This window comes from Chiroxiphia lanceolata, chromosome 5, assembly GCF_009829145.1.
Source record: "Chiroxiphia lanceolata isolate bChiLan1 chromosome 5, bChiLan1.pri, whole genome shotgun sequence".
In the NCBI taxonomy this organism is placed as follows: domain Eukaryota; kingdom Metazoa; phylum Chordata; class Aves; order Passeriformes; family Pipridae; genus Chiroxiphia; species Chiroxiphia lanceolata.
The window spans coordinates 17,512,958-17,539,290 of NC_045641.1; the positions used below are offsets into that span (position 1 = coordinate 17,512,958).

The 26,333-nt window shown below is 36.2% G+C and overlaps 1 protein-coding gene across 2 annotated transcripts in view; it reads left to right on the plus strand.

The window, feature by feature from the left end:
- Window positions 1-8,077, plus strand: part of TAFA5 (TAFA chemokine like family member 5) — a 507,380-nt gene extending 499,303 nt beyond the window's left edge. For both annotated transcript variants that reach the window (XM_032688536.1, XM_032688539.1), the window contains exon 4: window positions 7,841-8,077. In XM_032688536.1, the coding sequence (XP_032544427.1) occupies window positions 7,841-7,945 (105 nt within the window). In that variant the 3' untranslated portion in view covers window positions 7,946-8,077. The remainder of the gene's footprint in view (window positions 1-7,840) is intronic.
- Window positions 8,078-26,333: the final 18,256 nt, after the last annotated feature.

Here is a 26,333-nt window from a genome sequence, read left to right on the forward strand (position 1 = left end):
TGGACAGCATTATAGATGCTGTTTTCCTAGGGTAGAGAGGTTTTCCACTGGTGTTTAATGGGACTCCCTCGGTTCATGAAAAATGACCAGGCTACCCAATCTAAACTACCCAGAGTTTACTCATTACCTACCTGTTATCTCAGCCTTCTCACAGACCTTACTCCTCCTGGTTCTGGCTGCATGCTAGCAGGAGCATAGCAAGGAGTCTGTCTTGGTAACCTTGTCATACCAAAGGGATAGAGGTAAGTAATATTTTATCCTGAACATAGGGGAATTCAAGTCATGTCAAAAGCTTGGCCCATTATGCAAGTCTCTTAGAGCAGTGTAGATAGATAGATAGATAGATAGATAGATAGATAGATAGATAGATACATAGATACATAGATACATAGATACATAGATACATAGATAGCTTGATTTTCCTAGCCTGATCAGAAGACAACTTACTGAGTAGTCTGTGAAGATCAAGTCATTCTTGCTGTACCCTTACTGACAGAGTAGAGAACCTGCATCTTCCAAAATGATCCCCTTGAAAAAGACAAAGAGACTGAACTGATGCCCTTGCTCTAAGAAATGCTGTTGGTTGTGGTTTACTACTGATCACCACTGACATTTCCATGAATTGAAGTATGAGCACAATCTATCTACATTCATGAGCAGCTGACTCTGACTAAGTATCCAGACACTTTGTGATCAGCACCTAGATTTAACCTTAGATGATTTTTCTCAGTTCATAATTTTTACTGTGTCATTTTAGACCATTCATAATTTTCAACCACCTTATAATTTTGCAGTCAATGTACAACTTTACAGCCTGTAAACTGTATAAGCAAAATATTGCAACTTGACTAAATGACCTTTGTAGGTCCCTTAAGAGAGTTCTGTTCTGTTCTGTTCTGTTCTATTCTATTCTTTAAATATATTCCATGGCTTAGTGCTCTACATAACACACTGAGCCATAGCTAAATATTCCCTTAGCATATATTCACCACACAGGACTCATAAAATCAGCCCTCTCAACTGAAAATAAACTTTCCACACTACTTGGTGCATGGCTACATCGACTAAATCCATACAGATGCTGTTAGCCTGGAGGAATCAAGATGGAGACCTTTAACTTTAAAATTGTCACCCTTATCACCTGATGTAAATGAGTAATTGTTCTAGCCTGAGCTTCAAGTTATCATTACTAGAATCATCTCTTAGGTATAATCATATTCACAATGCCTGTATATTGCATAAGTGCTTCACTAATTTCACACTCCAGTACCTTGGCAGTGTGAAATACTTAGGAATCAGGTAATCTGTTACATTCATAGTGATTGTTCTGGCTTTTGCCAATCAGTTAATAGCAAGATAATGCATTTTTAGTTTGTTATAAAATCATTCTCCAGTTAAAATTTAACTCTGGCACTGCATCATTGGAAAGTTGTATTCTTGTATGTGTTTCTGCTCTTCAACTGCTCTACCACATTTTGATGGAAATATTTAAGCAGTTTTATGAAGTATTTAATAAAATAAGACTTCTATTATTTACTCTATTTCAAAATAGCATTCCTTACTTGGAAAGTCTCTAGGAATTTGCATGAACTTCAGTTGGCTAATTACTGGTACTGGTCCCGTATAGTAGCATTGGGGCTGCAAAGACAACTCAGTTTTTTTCTAAGCTTGGTTTTCAAAATATTCTTATTTTTCAACATTTCTTTACTTTGAATTTTATATTGCTATTTTTTCACAATCAAAAGAGAGCAGTGGAACAACCAGCACTGAAAGAAGTAACTATTTCTTCAATTACTTTTTTCTCTGCTATGGAGAGGAGTCCTGAACCAGTCAGAATTATGGAATACTGTTTCTCCTTGACATTGCTGTTTGAGAGTTTTAGTTAGTATCATGCTGAATTCAGTGGAAACTGATATGGTCAACATCCAGTAAAGTAAAATTTTATGGTTATAATATCTCAGTTTTGATTCACAAAATAGTGTATTTGATTCCTCAGAATGGACTGGGAATGCTGTCAAACAATTTTGTTCAAAATAGGTTACTGCATAAACAGCCAGGTGAAACTAAAGCATTTCAAAACATTACCTTTTAGCCATAAAAAAAGAGGAACACATATTCTTTATTCCTCAAAGTACAGAAATATGTAGTATTCTCTAGAAATCAAACCAAACATTTGGAATATAATATTCCTTGTGTTCCAAAGAAAGGGAAATTTGTTGCAAGCTGAATGAAAATCAGCTAAACTGACAAGCAAATTCTGACTTTACACATTATAGTCTTACTTTCTGTTGCCCAAAGAAGTTATCTGTGCTACTTCTTTTACTACTGGCTACAGATTATTCTGTAGATTTTTGGTGGTGGGTGGTTTTTTTCCCATTTTTGTCAGTAAGATGATAAAAAGTGTAGGGAAATAATTCATTTGGATTTCGGTATTTAAAGTTGTTTTTATACAGTAACTGAATTCACATTGATCATAAATCTCATAAATGCTATTGAATTAAAGAGGATCCATGAAGGACAGCACATAGCAAGAGCAAAATCTGTGGGAATAATGTATTAGTGCTGACTTGTGGAAGTCAATTAGTGTGGGAAATGATTGCAGTCAAACAAGCTCACAGTTAATGATTTAACTACACTTTCTGTTAGAATTAGTGTATGATTTTAGAGAAGAAAAAAAGAAGCTTCACTGTCTTGTAAAAGGATTCTGGTTATCATGTTTTTCCACAGCCATATTTCTGTTCTGAATGTAAGTACAGGTGTCTTATGGTCAGATGAATCCCTTACCTTCTTTTGTAGTCCTTAAGCAGACTGAACTCCTTGGGAATAGTCAAGAAAGGTGAATTCTTCCTACCAAAGTTGTTGCTATGCTCTCTATGCTAAAAGAGGCAAAGAAACTGGTGCATCAGAAAATTTAAAGCAGTACCTTAAGTTTAGGTGTAAGATTTACTTCCTGATGCTTCAGTACTTTTCCAATGTTTTTCTGTACTTGTTTTTCAATATATCGGTGTCCTTCTTTAATTGAGGAGTAGAGAGATAGAGTTCATATTCCAAGAAGGATAGTCTGAATGCTGCATAAGTCAGGTTTGCATTAGGTTTTTCCAGATATAGTATGTTACTGTGTCATCCCCAAGGTTTTAGACTTTTAATCTTCAGGATAGAGTTCCCATTTCCTGAGTGTTCTTTACACTGTTGTCCCCAGATACATGATTTTTGTTGCCTATAATAAAATATTGTTTTATACTAAATATCAGAGGGATTACAACTTCTTGTCAGCAATCTTTACTTTTCTTCATTTACCCCTCCTCCAGCTGCTGTGTTGTCCAGTATATTCTTTTAGCAATAATGTTGTTTTACTGAGGCTGCAAATAAAGACAAAAATAAGCCCTTTGGCATGTTTTTAGAAGAACACACACTCTTTGATGGTTCTTTAAATACAGTATATCAAAACCTACATGTTAGAAGCTTTTATTCAGTTTAATATGTATAATGTTGGTGTTTGCAATTTCTTCTTTGTTAATCAGCATGTGCATTATGAAACTAAATGACCTATAGAAGTAAAATAAGATCATCAGCACCATCCTTATCCAAGTCCAATGATAGCTTTTCCTGATCAGCTTACAAGCAAGTTTAAAAGTATGTCTTTCCTATAAGCCCATACTGATTGCCATTAATTATATTATACTCTTTTAATAGGTTATTCATCAAATCCCATACCTCTTGTTCCATAATTTGTCTGGGATCAATGTCAGGATGACAGGCCTATAATTAGATGTCCCATTTATACTTTTAAAATATTGGCATAACATTAGCTTCATTCCAACCCTTTGGAAATGCTCCAGTGCTCCAAGACTTATTGAAAATCATCACTGATGATCAAGTGATCTGCTCAGCTGACTCTTTAAAGCACTTGCAGGCAAAATTATCTGGACCCGCTGATTTAACAACATCTATCATACTGTTATTTAGCAACCATGTTATTTCCCGCTAATGTGGAAAGCCTTTTACAGTTTAAATCTCATCCAACGACAGTGTCTAGCTTTTCCACAAAACAACAGAGTTATTCCCTCATTCCCAATGCTTTAATTCAAACTACTTCTCTGGTTTTTAGGGTTTCCCCCTTCCATCATTTTACTTCTACTTGGTTTTTTTCATCCTCTTTCTAATTTCTGGTTTGTCTAAATTTCAACACATTTTGGGTTTTTTTCATGTCTTTTACAGTCACAGAGATATGCTCAGTTTATATACATATACTGGATATAGTCTTCTAAGCTTTGGGGAATTTGAAATTTTGGGAAATTTGAAAATAATTCTATGGTTCTGTCAGGTAAACTGTAATTATATGTGTGTTTGAAAGGCAAATTATCTCTGTACAAGGAATACACAGGATTCCTGAAATTTAGTTCTGTTTAATACCTCTAAGCTAATAAGTAAAATGGATCAGATTCTGCTTTCTGCAAGGTGTAATCTGATATCTTTATTAACAAATACAAAATTCAAAATTTGAAATGTGAGTATTCAGAAAGCACTTTGAGTGTTCCCATGGCAGATAACACCTTCAGACTATTGAACCTCAATAAGCAAGAGACTATTGAGTAGAAAGATGGAAATTTTATTACCACAGTCCATTACATTAGTGAGGTCATTACCTGAATACTGACTGTGTGAAGCTCTTTAGAACAATGATGACAGATTGAAAGAGCTTCAGAAAACACAAATAAAAGTATTCATGTTTCGACAGTGTGCCTTAACAGACACATGCTTTTTGGTTTATTGAATTGAAGTTTAGGAGGTGACTTCATCATGAATGAAACAAACTGAAAATTGAAATGTAATTGTTTAGTGATTTAATGAGCCATTGGAACAATTTAACCAAAGGCCATGACGCATTCTGCCTTATATGTCACTCATTCCAGAGAACTGTCTTTTAGAAAGAGATAATATAGTTGGAAGTAATGAATGCATTATAAGAATGAAGTGAAATATGCTCTATTCTATGCAAGGTAGTAGATTAGCTCATCATGCTACTTTCTTCATGCTTTAAAATCTGTGAGTCCATTGAAGAATTAATACATGAATTGTACCACTAGAGAAGAGTATCCAACTCTTAACAGAGTAGTGGTAATAAAAGTTTTACTTTCTTAGAGATGAGCTTGATACTGGACCATTGCTGCCAATGAGAGTATTAGTGTTGAATTCAGTGAAGAAGTATCAAGCCTTCCATGAAGCCACTCACTTGGGAAAAAAAGAAAGATTACAAAAGCAGAACCTAGAGTAATGACAAAAAGAGGGATGCTGGATGGAATAAAACATAAACTGTGTCAAAGGTAAAATTAGAGAAGATTGTCAGATGTATTGTTTTCAGTTTATTAAAACTGCATGCTGTACTTTGCCTGTGCTCTGACACTGCATATTTGTTTAAGTTCATGCTGTTCATAGTCTATACAACTTAATGAGAAATATTGCCTAAGTTGGATATTGGATGTTCATGCTGACAAGAAAATGTCACAATCAATACCAAAGAGCTGAGCTTGAAGGGTTCACCTCCAAAGAGCATGTTAACTTCTGGAGCTTTGCCACATTTACAGTGAGCCAAGACCTTAAATTTCCACAGTGAGAGTTTAACTCTATAAACAGTCAGGCTGTTTTTTATAAAGAAGAGTGGAATTTTTTAGAATATTTTCCATTCACTTCAAACATAAAAAAATTGCTACTACTCAAGTTCATGTACTGCAGAAGCTGAACACAGTTGTACCAGGCAGTGGTAGCTTTATGGTTTTAATAATAATTAGCAAAAGTTTTCAGGCTGGAAAATAAATTTACGTCTATGCTTTTTCTGATGCAAAAGTAAAATGAGCCCAGAGTGCTGATTCAGTAAAACTGTGAGCAATATCCTCTCTGTCCCAGAAAAGAGTCGTATCAAAGGAAAGTGATGAACTTATTGCAGTGAAGGAAGAATGTGAGAGAAATAATTTGTTCTAAAATTTTAGGACAGGATGTGTTCATTGGGTCCGGTTGAGATTAAGTTTAAGATTTTCCTCACAGCATCCCACAAAATGCTGTTCTTTGTATTGGTAGCTAGAAACGTGTTGTTAACACACCAGCATTTGGGCTACTGCTGAACAGTGCTGATGGAGCATCAGGACTGTCTTTCCAACATTCTCCTCTTCACCAATAGGCTGGGCAAGAAGTTGGGAAGTGACATAGTAAGGACAGCTGACTAACTAATCAAAGTGATATTCCATATGATATGCCATTTGCCTGTAGCAGAGGACATGGTCCACTTGGGGTCATTAGGAAGTTTTGTATACATTAGTTTTACCATGATAGCAGAGGCCTTGGCTACAGCCTTGAGCTTTTTCTGTATGGTAAACTATGTGTATATTTGTTCTATTGTGGTGTTCTTTTTTTTTATGGAATTGGGATGTTGAGTCTCTCAATGTATATATAAATATATGAAATATATTTAATATATGAAATATATATAAATATATGAAATATTTACATTAAAAAGCAAAAATGAAAATTGAAATTTTAAGTTTTTAAGGACACTTCCCAATCTGACCATTCATGAGACTCTGTCAGTCCCACTCCCAACACCAGAGACTTTCACTGCTGGGACTGGTGCCCCTTCACAGCAGTGGCTCCAGTGACCAACAGGTCCCCACTTGACTCCCTGCACACCCCACTCACACACAGCCAGACCAGGTTTCCTTTCTGGTTTGGCCCCAGGTTTCCCACAGCAGAGTCTCTGATGTCAAGTTCCATAAAGGCATTTATTCCTGGCGCAGTAACAGAAACAGCTCGAGCTGGTGCCTCCGAAGAGGGGCCCCCAGCAAAGGAACCACTGGGCTTTAATACCCTCACACTCTGTCTGCATGCAAGTCTCACTCTTCTTTCCGACTCTTTGGCTTCTGCAGCCCTCTTTGTGTCCATTACCCCGCTGGTGTCAGCAGTCCTCATCTCCTTTGTTAGCCAAAAGATCAGCAATTCCCAGCTCCTGCTGTGTCTCCCAGTATGCATTCACCTGGCTGGTGTCACCTGCCTGTGTGTCCTTTATTATCCCAAAGGGTGGCAGTTCACAGCCTCTTGTCTTGGACTCCCACCCAGAGCTCAACCTGCACCTCAGTCTGCACCTTGAGAGCCCAGCTACCAGGACCAGATGTATTCCTCAACAAAATGTGCACCAGATTTCTTGCAATTGAGAAAAACTAAATTGCACAATAGCAATTCCTGGAAAGTGTCACAGCTATAGCAGAAGTGTGACTGCCACTTGCTTGGAATAAGTTAACTGTTTGAAAAATGAAATTTACTGCTCGTGTGATTTTTATCATAGTAATTTTTTTTATGCCATCTTAAGTTACATGACACATCCAAATGAAAAGAAACGTGTACTGTTTACTCAAACTTCCTTTTCTAGAAAGGTAAAATACATATGAGAGGTGATTCAGAGATAAGGCTGTTATTCTTCAGGGAAATCTTAATTGTGTGATGACTCTATAATCAAGCAGAAACATTTTAGACATATAGACTGTTATGGGTTGGAACTATCAGGAACACCTAGAAGCTCAATGAGACTTAGGTTTGCTAAAGTGTCAGGAGTAATACAGAAGGATGGCCAGAGGAAAACTTTTTGAATGAAAAGACATTTTTGACTTTTCAGACTTTGCCTTCAATAGTAGAAACAATTACAGTTTAATTAATTTGAATATCTTGCAGTGAGTCCTGTGAGAAAAACAAGAAAAGAAGGCAGATCTTATAGTTTATTTTGCTTCAGTTACTAGACTTTAAATTAGCTAATATGTATTTTTCTTTTTTCTTTTTTTTCTCTTGGATTCCTTAGCTCCAAATGTCTCCCATGTATGCTATTATTGCAACTTTGTTGGAAGCCTTTCACAGAAATGCACAGAGAATGTCTTCCAGCCTGGTAAGCATCTATCTTATGTAAGCCAATCCCTGCTGGATTTTGAAGTTTTGTCCCAAGGAGCTTGGCTGCAGCTCTTGACATCCTTGGGGAGGCAAGGGGAGAATTATTTGCTTTCTCATATTTAAAAATGAGTTTGTTTGTAATGCTTTTCTCAAATGTAACCTGTAATGTATCATGTTGATGTTCTTGATATATTTTTTTTTCCCATGGCTTAATTGTACTACTAATCATCTGGTTGATTTATTCACCATATGAGTCAAGAACTAATGTAATTCATCATTCAGTAGCATAGACATTGAAGTATGAAGTACATTCAACTAAGAATTTTTCAGAATTTTTTACCTATAAAAAGGCTATTAGTTTGTTTACTCTTAAAAAGAGGATAGTTAGTAAGACAAGACAATGTTTCTGTTCTTTCAACATTATTCACTAAATTATTTTTTAATTTATTTTTAATATTCTCCCCGCAGAAGGAGTGAAAAGAATGACGTTCCAAAGTCTCCGGAACTGTATTTTGTACAGAGGAATCTCATTATTTGAGTATCAAAAGTTTCTTTTGGAAGTTTGTATTGCAGCTTGCTAACAAATGTTGAAGGTAGAATACGTAAGATAAATGAAGGTAGAATATATAAGATAAATGAAGCAATACTTCTTAATGGTATCAGTGAAAAAGGAAGAAATATGTTCACCTGTGCTCTATATCAAGGTAATAAATCACTTAGCTTTCATAGTAGAATCTTTCGCCATTTTATACAGTAACACATAAGAAATATATCTTGCACAGATTTAAAAGACAAAATTCTTTGTGTTTCTTGCTTTTGTACTGCCCAGTTCCCTGAACTGAAGCTCCTACCACTGAAACAGATTCTGCTGGTAGGGAGAATAGCTGAGTAAATAGCTGAGACATTAAAATAATGTCTGCTTTAGAAACAATATTTAACCGTGTTATGTATCACATGATGTTTTCCCAGACACTATTGTTCAAATGAGCTTATTATCTATTCTGTTCATTGACAAAGGCATCACATTCAAATTTATATCAAATGCACAAACTTTCTCATCTCTCTGGAAAACAACAAGCATTACAGCATGTGGTCATTCACTGGTAATTTCATCAATGAAGATATTTTCAGGAAGGATTTTTTCTTTTTTTTCTCCTTGATCTGTCTAGTATCAAATAATTTTTATTTGAAATATTTTACTTTTATGAGGCATTTAAAAGCCTGTGTGATGTGAGGCAATTAAAAAATTGTCTTCTTTCAGAAGACAAATCAGAAGAGAAACTCAAATTTAATCTCTTTGTTGAGGAAGAATTGTAAAGCAAAAGGAAAAAAAAAAGTAGTTGCAATTGAGTAAACTGAGTATAAACCAGTGAAACTTACTTCCATGTCCACACCAAATTTCTGTTAGATGCAGCTATATGAAATAACTAATGCACAGATTTTTTATTTCCATGCTCTTCATTGTGATTTTTTAATTTTGACAATGACAGCTTTAAAAGTAACTTTCCTCTCATCCTTTGAGTGTGATTCTCCACTCCATTTGATGCATTCATGAGAAGAACAGCATTGGAGTCTGAACATGAAATTGTCTCCAGCCTTGAAGCCAGACACCTGAATAGGGTGGCAGCATCCAGGAAGGTTTCACTAGGTTTATACAAGTGGCCTCCTCTCTTCATAGCCCAGAAAACTATCCATAGGTATGACTTCATACTGTCCAATATTACCCAAACATTTGTGTAACAACACTATCCCGAATTTTCATTATCCAAAAAAGAGAAGGCAGAGTGTCAGAGACTGAAATAGTTAATGATTTATGCACTCCAGGAGTTTGTGGGCTTTGACTTTTGCCCTGGACATGCTGGGGGGCGCCCCAGATGGACGGTTGGGCCTGTCCCCTCAGAGCCAAGCCCTAAAAGGCAAGAGGATGTCTCAGGTGGACTAAGCCCTAAAAAGGCAAGAGGATGCCTCAGGTGGACTAAGCCCTAAAAAGGCAAGAAGTTGCCTCAGAGGGGCTAAGCCCTAAAAGGCAAGAAGATACCTCAGGTGGCCAATCGGGCCCATCCCTCCCTCCAATACTAAGCCCTAAAAGGCAAACAACTCCTCATGCCAGGGAGGTGCAAAAGCATGCTGAGAGTATATAAACTGACTGGTGACTTTGAGAATTTGGGAGTTCTTCTCCCCCACCGCCTGCAAATCATGACCATCGCTCTCAAGCATCGCTGGATCCTGTGGGCGGTGACTATGTCCATTTCTTTTGTACTCTCAACTTCTCTTTTCCCTCACTCTCATCCTGGTTTTCCTCTCCCCTAAACAGTTTCTGCCCCCCCCCCCCAAGTTATCTTTATGTTACATTGTTTCATGACAACACCCAAACTGTTAGCATGCTTGTTAATACAGAATTGTTAAAATAAACCTTGCCAGTATATGTTTTCAGACACCGATTATTCAGTGTCGTTTCACTCTAATCCACCCCAAGGGAATTATTGGTAAAAACCTGGGTTACCCCCCTCCCTTTTTCTGGGGCGGGTCGTAACACAGAGTTCTATGACCGGTATATCCTTTAAAAGGAAAATTTTAGGGTATTTGTAAAATTTCATAAAGTATTGTCCTTGCTGCAACTAAAACTGCAGTATAGAGGTCAGTCTTTATTCTTTCTGACTCAAAAAAACCTCACAGAATTTGATACCTCAGCAAGTAATCTCCTGTTTGCTCTCAAAGTACCTAAAAAACTGGTAGTTCCAAAGCAGATACATGTTTCTGATGGAAAGTTTGTGTTCTCTTTTTCTTAAGCTAAAGTAAAAGGCTCCTAAACTTTTTATTACAATCATATAGCTACTCTGGGTGACTGGAGAACTGAACAATAGCATTTCTGCTGTGAATTCCGTAAGCCATTCTTCATCTATAAGTTGTTTTACAACAATATAATTTTAAATCATATTCATATTTTTTTGTAGTAAGGAATGATGCATTCATATCCATAGAGATTGTATTGAAATTATCTCAAAAAAGTTATTGTTTGTTAGAGACAAGAACAGGAGTATCAATTACTGAAGAAAAACAGAAGTGTAAGTGACAGTTTTAAAAATTTATTTAGCATTCTGATAAATATTGGCAGTGTATCTGTTCTCCTGTGAAATCTGACAGAACATTCTTCTTTTTTACAACCTTCTATCTTTAAACAATTACTCCAAAGATGTTGAACACCCTATTATTAAAAAAGCACTTGTATTAAGTGGATGATTTTCTTATATCCATTGTGATGTGAAAGACAGACTTTCATTCTTTAGTTGTAGGTGAGATATTTTAAATTACATTTCTGGTTTTGGTTTTTTTGACATTGAATTTTCCATATTTTTTGTATTGTTACAAGAAAAGTGAGAGATGTGATGTATGCTCCTGGCTAATACAATAAAAGCAATTTACATAATTTTGTCATGTTTTTATATCTTTCTAAAGAAAAATAAGGAAATACTTTCAGAATAATAATTTTGGGTTTACTAACAGCATTTTGTACAATTTGGTGATGCTTTACTGCAAGTCTCTAATATTGAAGTATGAAAAAGCCTGTAGAAGGCCACACAAACTTCAGCAAAATGCTTTGAATTGTCTGTAACTGTTAAACTCGTATTGGGTTGACATGGTAAAGTTTTCGTAGGACAATGTGCTGAAGGAGTTGCCTCTGTAAGAGGAAGCTGAGGCTGCCCCATATTGGACACAGCCTGCTCCAGCCAGCTCCAAAATGGCCCCAAAGCTGGACCCAGCTGAGCCCATCAGCCAAATGACAACATATTTAAGAAAGGGTAAAAAATCTCTCTGCAGTAGCTGTGAGAAAGGAATGAAAGTGAAGTGAGAGAAATAGCCCTGCAGACACCAAGGTTAATGAAGAAGGAGGGAGAGGAGGTGCTTGAGGCACCAGAGCAGAGATTCTCCTGAAACTCGTGGAGAAGACCATAGTGACACAGGCCAAAGGAGGACCCCAGCATTAGGTTTTCTGTCAGGATGCTGTAGCCATGTAGGGAACCAAAACCATTCCTGAACTATACACCATGGAAAGAACGTTGCTGGAGCAGTTCATGAAGAACTGCAGCTGGTGTGAAGGATCCATGTTAGAAAATTTAATGAAGGACTCTATCCCATGGGCGGGGACCCCACATTAGAATAGAAGAAGAATGTGATGAGGAAGGAGTGGCAGAGTGAAAGAATTATGAACTGACTAGAACCTCCATTACCTGCCTATCTGCACTATACCAGGAGAGGAGTTAGAAGAGTTAGAAATGAAGTTGAGTTTGAGCAGAAGAGCAGGCTTGGAGCAGATGTTTTTAATTTTGTCTTTGTTTCTCAATATCCTATTGTATTTTTTATTGACAATAAATTAATTTCCCCAAGTCAAGTCTGCTTTGCCTTTGACAGTAACTTGCGAGTGATCTCCCTGCCCTTATCTCAACCCATGACCTTTTTCACCTTTTTTTTTCATCTCCTGTCCTGCTGAGAAAGGGGAGTGAGAGAATGGATGGCTGAGCAATTGGCAGACAGCAAGGCTAACCCACTACACTCATTCATATTCCTTCTTTGGTTATGGAAGGTTGATTTTGATTAAAACAATTTTTTATGATTTTTTAGTAAGGCTGAAAGGGTGTCCATTTATGATCTATCTTGCTGTAAGACAGACTTATGGAGAAAGACAATGTATGTTAAAGACAGGTTGTGTGAAAATCGTTTCTGTATGAGCATATCTTTCCTGTTACAGCTAATATGTGGCAGGATTTTTTTTTTAAAAAGACTGGCTGAAGAAAATTCCATTGAATTCATATGCTAAAGTTTATACTAAACAGATCTAACACTTGATTTTTAACTTGTGAAATTAAGCTGTTAATTTCTGATAGCACCTAAAAATACTGATGTTTGAAAGAATTTCTGTTTCAACAGTAAATAACTTGGGAGATATTGAGTGCAATTTCTCCTACTACCACACAAATTAACTGCCAAACCAAAAGGTTTCTGTACTCATATGAATTACCCAAGATCTGTTGCTGGTGGTAAGGTTCCAAGGGATTACAAATTGACTTAGTTCTTAATTTTCTGTATATTTTTGGGCCTGCACAGATTATTTCTGCAAAATTTTAGGACAGATTTTGCAGTCACACTTGACCAGCATTGGAGAAGAACTGACAGCAGTGTGAGGCAAAGTGTGTACCAATCACACATACATATTCATGGTTCAGTAGACATTGCCAACCTCCGCAGGGCTGGGTCATCTTGCACAAGGTCAAATTTATATACTAGTATTCAGTCTTCCATCCTAGCACTCAATATAAAACATCCCATGATTCAATGTAAAAATATAAAATAATGACATGAGTCAGAGATGCCTGAGATTTGACAAGCATGACCAAATCATCTTAACAAATCTTTTTAAGACTCCCCATTTTCAATCACTACCATCAGTGTCATGCTGCATACCCAAAGATGTACCTTCTGTTAAGGTCAATGATGGGAATAATACTGAATTCTATTTGACTGTAACATTTGTGGGCAGGTCACATGCTAAGGATTTCTCCATAACGCACATAACTGTCATTGGTAGAATAGAACATTTCTCATACAAGAAAGAGAAAAATTATTTGTTCCTTCCTCTTTCTCTTTCTCTTCTCAGTAAGGCATTCCCATTTTTTAGATTCTGTAACTTGTAAAAAACAGCCCTGAAATCCAGCTTGAGTATTCACAGAGTTTGAAATAGCACTTGAATAATGGTTACATATATTGCAAAAAGCAACATATAGTTTTCAAATTCCCTCAGGTGTTCTTGGCAATTCAGAGCTTAATATCTGTTTCAGGCTGTATTTATATTACAGACTACATAATATCTATAATTGAGTCATAGTATAAATACTGACAGATGAAAGGTTAAATAAAAAACATGAACACTGTCTTCCAAAACATGTTCTATGCACAGTCTATAGCACATCTGTATTTGATTGAATTAAGTTGGTTTGAATTCTAGCATTATTTTCAATTTAGTGAGGTTTATGTTATTCAGTACTCTATGCTGTCTTCTGTGGATCACCACTGCTATAGCCTATCCCATCATGATATGTCAATATGTCAATATCCCATCAATGCATATGTCAATAGTCTTGTAGTCTGCTACAAGTGATTTGACTGTTCAGCCTCTTTACATGTGCAAGAAGTCAGCGCTAATAGCATCGAGCTCTGGAACACTGAAGACTGAATGAACGAACTCATTAAAGAAAGTGAATTGCAATCACTGAAAGGATTCCCAAGATTAAACTTGTGTGGGTGCAATTATTATCAGTCCTATCCCAAAAGAAATGTCACATTATTTTCCCTTATGTTTACTACTGCTGTGCAACAACAGCTTGGTTTACTGTTCCTTTGTTATCACAAATTTTCAAATAAAAATCTTCATAATAATGAAGGTAATTGTTCCTTGAGATTTTAGAGATGGAAAATATTATTGTTAATATATTGGTTTAAAGCAACTTCAACAAGTTTTCAAATATTCAAGAAATTTAGAGTAGCAATATTCATGTAAATTGTAACATAAGTGTCTAATCTGGTTACTGACCCATCACATCATCATATGAAATACACCAGTAGATTGTGACAGTACTTTGTGTAGATTGCTGCTACTTTGAGGACATTTTGTTCTTAATCTTTGAAGATAATACATAGGCATTATAAGATGAAGAGCAAGACAATTTTATATTTACAGAAACTTGGAAATTGTTGCAGCCTGATGATGAAAAGGAAATCATTGACTTTAACTTGTTTTTTCCTCTCAAGCCCAGTGACTTCAATTGCATATGACTTTGTGAAGTGTTATGAGTGAAGGATATCAGGGTTTATTTCATGAAATATGACTTATTTTTTGGAAACCTTTTCCTTTAAAGGTGAAATTAATTTCAAGTGCAACCAGATGAAATGGAGGAAAAAAAATATCTTAATAAGCCTTTTAGCGCATATTTCAAGAAAATAAAATGTTTGAAGAACAAAAAATGCCTAAAACCTGGCAGCTTCCTATGGCATTACTAAAATGTTTGCAGTTGAAACTATAAACCAATCTTTCAGTTCCTAAGGGGCTTATTCTAACATCCTGTAAAGTCAAAGAAAGAGTCAAGGCAATGGTTTCTTTTGTTCATGACCTTAACAAAATTAAAGCATTGGCTAATGTATTAGCTTGTGTCAGAGACAGATTTCAGGACTGGGAGAATCTTTTGGAGGATTTTGCCCTGATAGTTTCATCCCTTATCGGTCACAGTGGTTTTGTGTTAAGTGCCTCAGCTGGAGCAGTGGCACACAGGTACTTGCCATTCCCTGCATTTGTGGTTAAACTAAGGTGTATTTGAAATACTTTGGCTCCCCTTTGGAGCATTTTTTAATGGAGCACAGTGTATGAGCAAGAACACAGGACTGATGCATGCCACAGTAACTTGCAGTCTCATCCTGCCAGGCAGCATCATTATAAGCACAGCTATATTTCAGGCAGTTGTGGAGTGCTTTGTGACATTCCTGCTGTGTGGCTTTGTTTTGTGTTCTCTTTTACTAACCATCTCTCCTAGGTCTTACTCTGTCTCTGGAAAAATTATTGCAAGTGTTGATTCAGTGTGTGTTTCAGTGTAAGTGACCCGGGTCCCTGATCCCTGATACAGACAGGAAACCAATGTGTCTCACAAAAGAATGGAGCTCTGCCACTGTACACACTACAAACACCACTACTTTAAAAGTGGCAAGCTGGAGCTGCTCACGGGTTTGTGTCATCTAGAAACAGAGAAGGCTTAATTATCGTCCTGCTAATCCCATAAGGAGACATAGTTTGATTTCATTAGTGGAGTATAATTTTGTGCACTTCACAGTAGCTGCACAGCTTGCCTTAGTTACTCACTGACTCTACAAAGTAGCTTGCACAAAGCTATCCCCTTACAATAAAAGCTGATGCCAACAGAAAGAGAATAGAAAGGGTTCAGGTAAAGAGGTCTAATCAGGAACAGACTGTCAATTCCTTTCAGTTACATTCCTTCAAAGGAATTTAGGCATTTCAAGTTAACTCTCTGTCCGGTATTCATTGCCCTTTCTGGAGCATCTGGAGAACTGAATTGACAGTTATGTCATGCCACATACTGTGTATTTGGAGGACAATTTGCAGATGGTGCTATGAGCTGCAAAGAATGGAACGTTATGGGGATGGAAGGTAAATACAGACAAAACACGTGTGGTTCTATGAATATACATTTCTGTACATAGAGTTTTGTGCCTGCGTGCATATGAGTTCTTTGTTATCTTTCATATTAATCTATATAGCTGAGGAAAAACTATCATGTCTTTCCCCAGTAATTCCCATTTTCTACTCCTTTGTTTGCCCTTGTTTCATTGCTTGCTGCTTGCTCTCTCAGTAAATTTGTGTGCTAGCCTAAGAAGACATTGGACCTGATTATGAAAGATGAAGAAAAGGGAATAGTTGAAATCCAATAAAATGATATGAGAAAAAAGAAATTGCAATGAAAAAAAAAAAACAACCTGGTATTTTGCAATGTAGTACTATTCAGGGAATAATTTCAACAGAATTAACCAGTCACAGTACAACAGGGTCTTGGTTTATTGAAGGTTTTAAAAGATCCTTTAGGGTCTTGAAGATGCAGTAAATGGGGCTCATCTTTCTCTCAGGAAAATCAACAGGAGTTTTGACATTATTATTAGTGCAAGTAGGACTCGCCCAAAGAGCACATACAGAGGAAAGCTATGCTGTTCTTTATAGCACTGGGTTTGCGTTAACAATTCTAATAAAAGTCTCTATTCAGAAATTAGACCATGCATATAAAATTATGGGGTTCCTGGATTCCTACCTGAAATATGGTAACTACAGAGAGTAAATGAAAAAATACTATTTTTTATGTTTATCATATCCAAATGAAAACTAGTCTTAGAAAACTTTATGACATCGTTCTGCGGCCAACCAGACAAATAAGTAATTTCTCAGTGATAAAATATATGCCTATAGCTCACATATACGGATCGATGTATCACACAAATAAGTTCTTCCCAGTTTTTGTATCTTTATTAAAACAACAAATCAGCAAAAATGAAGACTTGTTCTAAAAATGTGTTGGGTAACAGTTCGACAAAAAAAAATGTGAGCAGCTCTCAAATTCCTGCTGTTTTGAAACTGTTATTGCATAACATTTCTATGCAGACACAAAGCTTGAGCTTGTGACACTGGAGTTGTGATATGGCTTTTGAAGGACAATGGCACAGCTGTTTTTCCCCCTAATTTGAAAGAGAAGGCTCCTTCCATCACTTTGACCCTTAGTATTGTTTGTAATAGAACTGTTCTGCATGTGACATAAATTCATGGAAGTATGTACGCTAAAAAAATTATTATTTATTAGTGAAACAAATATTTTAAAAATTCTATTTCACATTGTAGGCATTGGGATAACCTCTTGAGATGAGCAGTTATATCTCATTTCCATTTGTATCCCAGGGTAATTTTTCTACATGGAAACATATCAATGTCTCAGCTACACATCTAAGGGGTTATGTCTTTCTTTCCACAAGAGACCTGCAAAACTTTGAACTGCACGGTGACAGAAATTGAGATGATCTATAGAGTTCAATTCTAAAGCTATAAATCATGGTGGCAGAGACTTCTGGTCAATAAGCTCATGGGAACTTTTTTCTGTTTCTAACTTGCAAGTACTTATGTAATGTGTTCCACACAAGTTCTTCTTTATCCTACCTCTGGGACTTCCAACATTAACTTACAGACATAAGATTAAAAAATAAAAGGTCACGTGCTGTAGAATTTTCAGCACAGATGCTGATCAAAAATACCAATCAAATAGCAGCATGGATCATTTCAAGGAATGGGAAAGATTAATGAGAAATATGACATAGGGCTGCAGTCATGATGCAGTTACATGATAGCCATTGTAACTTCAGTAGGAGTTTTGAAATTTTGTAGACCCTAAATAAAGATTAAGGATCCTAATTTAAAGGAAGTTGCATTTAAAAACCTTGACTAGTGGCTATTTGCTTCACAGTAATAATGTAATTAACATTTACAAGTCTAGATTGTAATGACTGAGATCAATGATATAGCTCACAGAAAATAGTTAGAAAAAAGCCAGACTCAATGATTTGCCACTTTGGTTAAACAGGCTTCTTTTGTCTTTTTGTACATAATATCAAAGTTTATAAGGGATAGGAGACTCATCTACCTTGTACTTCTGACAGAGGATAAATAGGTACCTTTCTTGGAAATTTTGTTTTCAAATATTGTTTATAACTTTTGAAAATGGTCAATGTTTTCTAGAATTTATAAATATTTAAAACATGTCTACTGTGTCTTCTTCAGCAACTTATATGCCATTGAATATAATGGCTGTATTGGAGTGGCAAAGATTCCAACAGATGATTTTGATATCTAGTGCCAAAGGTCACATTTTATGAACTGAACAGGTTTAAAAACACTGCACTTTATTTAGGTTGGGATTATATTTTGTGAAATACATGAACGCTCAGTGATTCCAACTTGCTCTACGTGACAATGTCTGACATTGCATCGTGAACTCAAATAAAGAGGTATACATCTGCTTTGGCTATGACATAAAAATTACAGCAGCCTTTAATCTTAACTATAAGGGGTTGGTGAGGGGACCTTAAAATCCAAGAGGATTTACCTCATTTCAAGTGCTCCTCAATTGCTTTCTGATAGAAGGCAGCATATTAGATTGATGATATATTGAAACTTCTTGCTACAATTCAGTCAATAAATGGCATTTTAAAAAATAATTAATCCCAAGGGTCACATATTATTCTCCTTGAAGTGCCCATTATTTAGTACTAAATACATCCAATTGTCTTCTGAATTATTATTTTTGTAGACCTATAGATACAAGTAAGTTATAAAAATTTCTCATTCTTCTTCTTTTTTTTTTTTTTTAATCTTCCCTGCCAAGAAAATCAGAAGGTTAACATCCATCCTTTTTCACCACTTTTGCAAAGTGTTATAGTTGATGAGTGCTTTATCTTTGAATGCAAGCAGTCACACTGGCTCCCGAATGAACAGGTAACTCCGTAAATATGTATCTTCTCCCCTCATGCTCTCACAAACTGGGCACAACATGGATTCTTGTTGCAAAACAGCAAGGACCAAATGATGTTGAAAATGGTCTCATCTAATTCTACCACTTTTGTCCACTTAGTAATGTAATGCTAGTGCTCAGACTCAGCATTTCAGCATTCCGCAGCCCCTCAGGGAAAAATTCTTATGAAGTTACTGGTGGCTGGCTGGTAAATTATATGAAATCACCAGGGTCCCATTAATCTAAAATGGCTTCAAAAGAAGAATGATGGAGTTTTGGACCTGGACTTTCCCTTTTTCCCCCATGAAGGCAGCCCTCTAATAAAGGTAAATGATTCTTATGAAGTGTTAAAAAAAAAGGAGTTGTCAAATACCCTTATGAAATGTTGTTTATAAAATCATTTTCAGACTTTGATCATCATTCTGTTGTAAAATGGCCTGCTGTGGCAATTATCATTTAAAATATCTGAAGGACTGCCTGTTGGTCTCCTCAGAGGTATTTTTCATTTATCAAGGACATACTGAGGGTTCAATTTACAATGTGTAATAAAAAAGGCCATTCATAAAGAATAGAATATTCTTGCTGTTACTAAATAGCAGGACCATTAATATCTCTTGCTGGTTTTCAGCTCCGAAAGTTTTTGCCCCATGGTGTATCACACAGTATCATTAAACCGAAGTTACCAACAGAAAATGGAAAGATGAAGTGAGAAATGTAGAAAACTTTTTACACTATTTCCTCTTAATCTGGATACTGTTCATTACTTAGCTTCCTAATGAGAAACTGTTTTTTCTGCTGGACAAAAAAAAAAAATTGTTAGAGAATAAATAGAGAGGATCTAGTTTCATTAAAATATTTTGTATGAACTTCAAATAATTAATTCTGAAATAATCTGTTTGACAGTGCCACTTGAGGTGTGGAAAGGATAAGAAGTGCTGCTCAAATATTTGTTTTGTGTCCTATACAATGGTACATATCTGTAATATTAGACAATATATTATCAAATAAGAAATTACTTAAAAATTTGGGTATAATTTTTTCCCTTTGGAGAATTAAAAATAACTTTATGAAAGGAAAAACATTTGGAATCAGGCTCCAAGTTCTTAAGAAATCTCTTCTTCAGTGTGCTCTCTATAGTGGTATTGAAAATGTTACAGGTAAAGTCAATGAAAGCAGTAGCTCATTACACATTGGTCTCAAATTTATACAAGCTCTCTGCTAAAAGTGCAAATGCCAATCTAGCATTGGCATTCTACCAGGAAGGAGTTACAGGTCTGCCTCTGACATGTGGCCAAAAGATATACTTTTCCATTAATCCAGTGGTTAATAAATTCACACGGCCACGTCAGGGTATCTGATTTGTATATCCTATATTCTGTGAAAGTTTTCTATTTGTCAAAGCAGAGCTGGTGCATGCAGATCCTCTGCTCATCCCTTGACACAGGACTTTAAAGGCCCAGAGAATAATTAAAGAATAAATATAGTCTTCTGACTTTATAGCTTTGTGGTTAGAGCAGTCAGTAGCTGAGAAATAATCAAGGTTCTAGGCTTTACTCTTAATTTCCTTTAAAATCCAATCAGTGTTTACTGTAAAACATAAATAGAATTAGAACTGAGATTTACTTCATCTCCTTGTTGAATCCAGCATTGAGTTTAACCCTGATTGATTCCTTTTGGTTCTTTAGACTGCTCTTAAACTGTTCAATTCCTTGAAATTTTTATGCTTTGTTCATTAATTTGTGGCCATGTATTCTTAGCAGTGCAACCTCTGGGGCTTCACACATGATGCTATTATTTGTATTTCCACAGAGCGTGGGATTTGCATTGAGAATAAGGACCTGTTATGCAAGGCTCAATACAGCCATGTGCTACAGTGTGTTATCCATAGAAATACAAAATTAATTAATGTGTCATTTCTATTTGTTACTTCACAGCATATGCAACTATAATCAAGTTATTTGAAATATATTAAGTGTTGGTGTGGACTGAATTAATTATTAGAAAGTAAGCATTTGCACTGGCAAAAAGCCAGGTAGGAGACTGATAACAGGGTTTGGCATACAGTACAGAGTAACAATAATTTGCTTGTCAGTAATTGGAAATATATACTCATGCATGCCATTTACCTTACCAGATATGTCACTGATGAATATGTGAACCTTAACTTCTATACATAGCCATTCTGCATCTGTAAAATTGAAATAACTCACATTCTTCTCACAAGACAGTAACAAAATAAAGTCACTAAGAAGTAAAAAAATTTATCTTGATAAGTGGCAAAAAAACCCCAAGCATGCAGTGTTAAAAGTTGTCTCTTTGAAGCTAGTTTTGAATGTAGAGATCTAAATTTAGTTGAGAAAGGAAGGGGCATAGGAACAACAGATAACTAAACGCTGCATACCCACTGATTTAATGGACATTGTCCATTACACAAACTGACACCAGCATCAAATGCTATGGAAAGTAACATGCAATCTTTAAGTAACAGGTTGTTTCATAATTCATAGCACAGTGAGAAAAATTATTTTTGAAATTTATTTTTCTTTTAAAAGATTTTTAATGTTAAAAATGCTAGCTTTAGATAATCAAAATCATGAAAGAAAGGAAGTGAAACAACAGGACAGATGACTATAACCTCAAACCCTGTGAAATTTTAGCTTTAATTGTCTTTCCTTCTCTCGAATAGTAATCTAGCCTCTGTCTGAACATCACTAAAAAGCTGACTTGAATTTCCATCTGCTTTTCCATCAGGTCTCATTAAAATGACAAGTATTTAATGATAATCCAACTCAACTCTAGGACATTAATGTAACAGCTAAATGGTAATGGAATTATTCCAGTGACATTAAAGCATATACAGTTATTTTGGTCTGTGGCTTTTGTTTCACTCATGAGATTCCACTGGGTATAGTTCATAAAGAGGGACTTTTGAGAGGGTGCACAAAAAAAAAAAAAAGAGTTGAATTTTTACACACAAAAGGACAGAAACAATAGTTAATTATGTCTATTCGTATCTCTCATTCACATATTCAGTTTAAAACACATAGAATAAAAACTTCACCTCTCTCAAAACACAACTTTCTATGCTTTTTTTTTGGAGTCAGAGCACTCTGTGTTAAAGCTATTACAATATTATTTAATCCTAGGATAAAAACTCTGGGTTTAATTCAAGCTGAAGCAGGTTTATGCAAGTCCCTGGTGATATGTTAAGTTCCTGGTTGTGTTAAGCTCCATAGCTGAATATCCTGCAGTACATAGGAATAACCTTGTGTGGATATGTCAGGGAAGTACATTTAAACCTTATTGTTGTCATCACTGTGGAATATTCACCAAGAGAACTTTGTCTTAGGGAGACCGTAAATAGAGCAAGACTGCTCAGAACAACAGTTGCAGTTGTCCCCACTCCAAGTTGTGCCTTAAAGAATTTTCTTTTTCTCTACTGAATGTAGAAAGAATATAGGGAGATGGGACTTTGAGGTAAAGTAATGCCCAGTGAGTATTGCTCCATCTTTTGTTTTGCAACTGAACATAGCACTATTGTGGTTCTTTTATTTATTCTCGAGCTGCGAATAACTCCCTACACTTAGCACAGCAGAGTTATTTGGTAGAAAAAAGGGAGAAAATGCAAAAAGTAGCCTTCCTTTCCTCTCAGTCCTCATGGTTCCTTTTCCATGCCTCACATTTGTTCCAACTAGCTAATTTGTTCTGAGCTAAGGAAGAAGGAAAGATAAGAATAAATTAAGGTCAAAGGCTTGGTCTGGATCTCAGTTTTTCTGTGGTGGCCACCGACTCACAAGATGCAACTGCTACTTCTCCGCAAAGACAAGTCTATGCCTTCTCCTTCAGAAGGAACAGGGTTTACCTAGTTAGCCAGGCTGAAGGCAAAGGAAGAGAGCCATCCAAACTACTACAGATAAAAGGAGCAGAGCCTGGTCTGAAAGCTTGAGAGCAGCTGTACCTAGGCTGTATAAAAATAACAAGAAATTAATAATTTCCGATCAAAGAATATGTACTGGATAAAGGGTAACAGTGCACACAGATAAACCTACTTCTAATTCGGTTTTTACGCCATCTGTGAACACACTGATCTGGGACTGAAGAAAGATATCTTTGTGAGGAGGAAAGGAACAAACAGGTTTTTTCAGAATATTCAATATTCCTTTCACATTTTGCATGTTTTATTCCTTTGCTTATTTCCTCTGTCCTGAATGAGAAAATGTGTTGAACAGCTGCCCACAATTCAGAGGGGGAACCATAAATAAAGTCATAGAATAGAAATAAAATAACCTCATGCCCTTCTCTGATGTAGGATCAAAGGCCAATATTTCTGGTTTTTAGTACAGTCAGACTACCAGTATACGGTTTACTTCTTGAGAAATAATTCAAACCAACCTATGGTCTTGAGGCTTGCTATGTAAATTATCAGGCAATGCCTGGTCCTTTTCTTTGAAATTTGTATTCTGATCAATATCCAGGAAAATTAAATCCGTTCATATCTGTATTACGACTATTTACAAGATTTCCTTAACTGTCCCAACATTTTCTAATCTCTCTTATTCTACATTAGAGCTCTTAAATAATCTGTCTGTGAACTTTACTTTCCAAATTTAACTTTCTCTACACTCCAAACTACCATCACTGTACTTATCAAACTGCACGTCGTATCTCTTCAGACACAATGGTCTCCATTGCTTACATCATTATACTTGTGCTTACAATGTTAAGGCTCATCTTTCTGTGTACCAAAGACCAAACATTCCTGTCTACTTCACACTTTATCACAGACTTGATTACAACAAGAGTTTGCCACACTCCTGGTCACTCGAGCTCCCTACAAGCCCCTCACGAGAGTAGGAACAGCTGGCCCTGCTGGCTGTACCCACACCGAGTCAGCTGCTCCAGGTTTAGCTTTATGTGTCGGGTATTTCATGACCTTCTGATCCAGAATTCATTAAAATCTTTGGGTGCTGCGAGACAGTCAGCTAGAAATTATTGCTAACACATCACACTATTATTAACAATTACTTTTGATGCTAATACATTGAATTTAGCTTCTTATTACCTAAAGACATGACAACACTGAAATTAGCTCTTTGTAATTCTTCATTGTCCCCTGTTACATCATCACCACACAGATGTGTTCAGAAACAAATTTTATAGAGGATAAATAAAACCTCAGTGTCTTCTAATATCTCAGTGCTTTATACAGGCAGGTGTATAAATGTAGGAGAACATCACTTAGGATTAAACTGACTATGCAAATGTCTTGCCAGATTTTGAATTTATGGATCTTTTAGTTCTTATTTAACTATATTCATATATCTTTTAATTACTCTCCTGATGTCTGTAATTATTTTTTTGTACACCTGTGAAATTGAGGTGTAAATCTATCCTTTCATAAACAAAAGGTCTTTTGTCTCTCGGCAGATCACAAACAAGCATATAACAACAAGGGAAGTGAGGAATACTCAGCAGAATATGAGTAGTAAAATGTGCTAATTATTTATCTTAAGTGTCTTTGTTTTTATATTGTCCCTAATGTATATAAATGTATCATGAAAGTTTAAAAATATGATCACAATATAGCCTTACATTAAATTCTTTTTTGCTTTTAGAGCTCACAGTAATTTGTAAAGCAGTCCTGACATGAAAAACATGTTAAAAGTTTCAAAATGACTTGTGAAGCATAAGGAGGAAGATCACATTGCTCACTGCTGGAATGCAGCTTATTTCCAAAGTGTTTTCCTGTGCAAAGTAATCTTGTATATTTCAGAAAAGAAATGAGGGATTCAATTCTCCTTTTTGAATCATATTCATCATTATCTTTAGTTCACCTATTATTTGTTTAGTTCACTTGCCAACATTAAATAAAACATATAATTTTTTAGACTGAAAATTTCTTGCAATATTTGTTCTGCTTCAGCTGAAAGCCCGTCACTGGAGTCTGGTTGGGCCATTTGGCATATTGTTACAGAAGAGCACCTACAGTCCCCGAACCTCTGCTTGCTTCTTAAAAGTTTTTTCAACTAAGCACTGACCCAGACAAACTCTTCTTAGTTTGTGATATGTAAAAGCACAACTCCAAATGCTATGGGTGCAAATCATCAAAAGCTGCACAGAACTGTGTAAAACTCCTTCTTTCCTTCCACATGAAAGAAATCGCTGCAAAGCTATTAAGTGAAATGATGGAGAGATTCTTCTACTCTGTATTAAAGGATAAGCAGACAACCAAGTTAATTCACAGGTACACATTTGCTCCTGTGATGCCACATATATATTCTGTTGCCCTAGATGTCTTAGCTACGTCTTCCTATCTTTATGTTTCGGTGGTCAATGTGTGTTGGAAAGACAGCCCTTCTTGGCAAAAAAAAATAAAAAAATAAATTTTGCTAAATCCTCAAGCACAGAGAGTGCATGAGAGCAGAGCAAAGGAAAATAGCTGGGCTATTACGTAATTATGATGGCTGCAGATTATTTTCAATCAAAGTGGAAAAGAATGAAACACCTTTGTTCTTAAGCAGTTTGCTTCTTGTTCACTATGTTCTATTACACTCTTGTTACAATCTTGTTGCAAGCAAAAACTAACATAATACACATTCAGTTATGAATTTATTATTAGTCCAATTAACTATTTAACAAATCATATTAAACAAATAGTAGTACTACTCTTAAAATTCTTGTGAATGGCTAGGATCTACTCCTTTTATCTGATTTTATTCTCACCCTTCTAGTATCTTTTTGGGATCTGTGGTCAGCACTTCAGTATGCCTCATGGGCGTTTAATGGGTTTTGAACATCACAAAGTCTTCACCATGAAGAATAAGTTATTTATGAAATGTATGGGAGATCTATGTGTGGAGTGGGGTGCGCCTTTCCTGTTCAGTCTACTACACTTGGATTTATTTTTAAATGCTTCCTTGCCTCAGGTTGCTGCCTTCTGACTGGCCTCAGGTTGCTGCCTTCTGACTGATCTCAGCTGAGGGATGGGCACAATCCTCACCATTTCCCCATCCTCAGGCATGGGGACCCCCTGGGTTTGCCAGACCCTTCCCACAGAGGCACTGGCAGAGTCCAGGCGGGGGAGGCAACAGGTGTTTGGACCCGAGGCAGGAGCTGAAACCAGTCCAGCCCTGGCCAGGTGAGCCCAGTCTCAGGCACCCTGAGACTGATGCTATCATCTCGAGGAAGAACCTAAAGCCTTTTACTAGAAATAGCAAAAAATAGCATTTATTGTGTTACAATTCTGGCCACAGATACAAGAGTGTGGGGTTTTTGGTTTTGTTTAGTTTTGTTTTCCTCATCTAT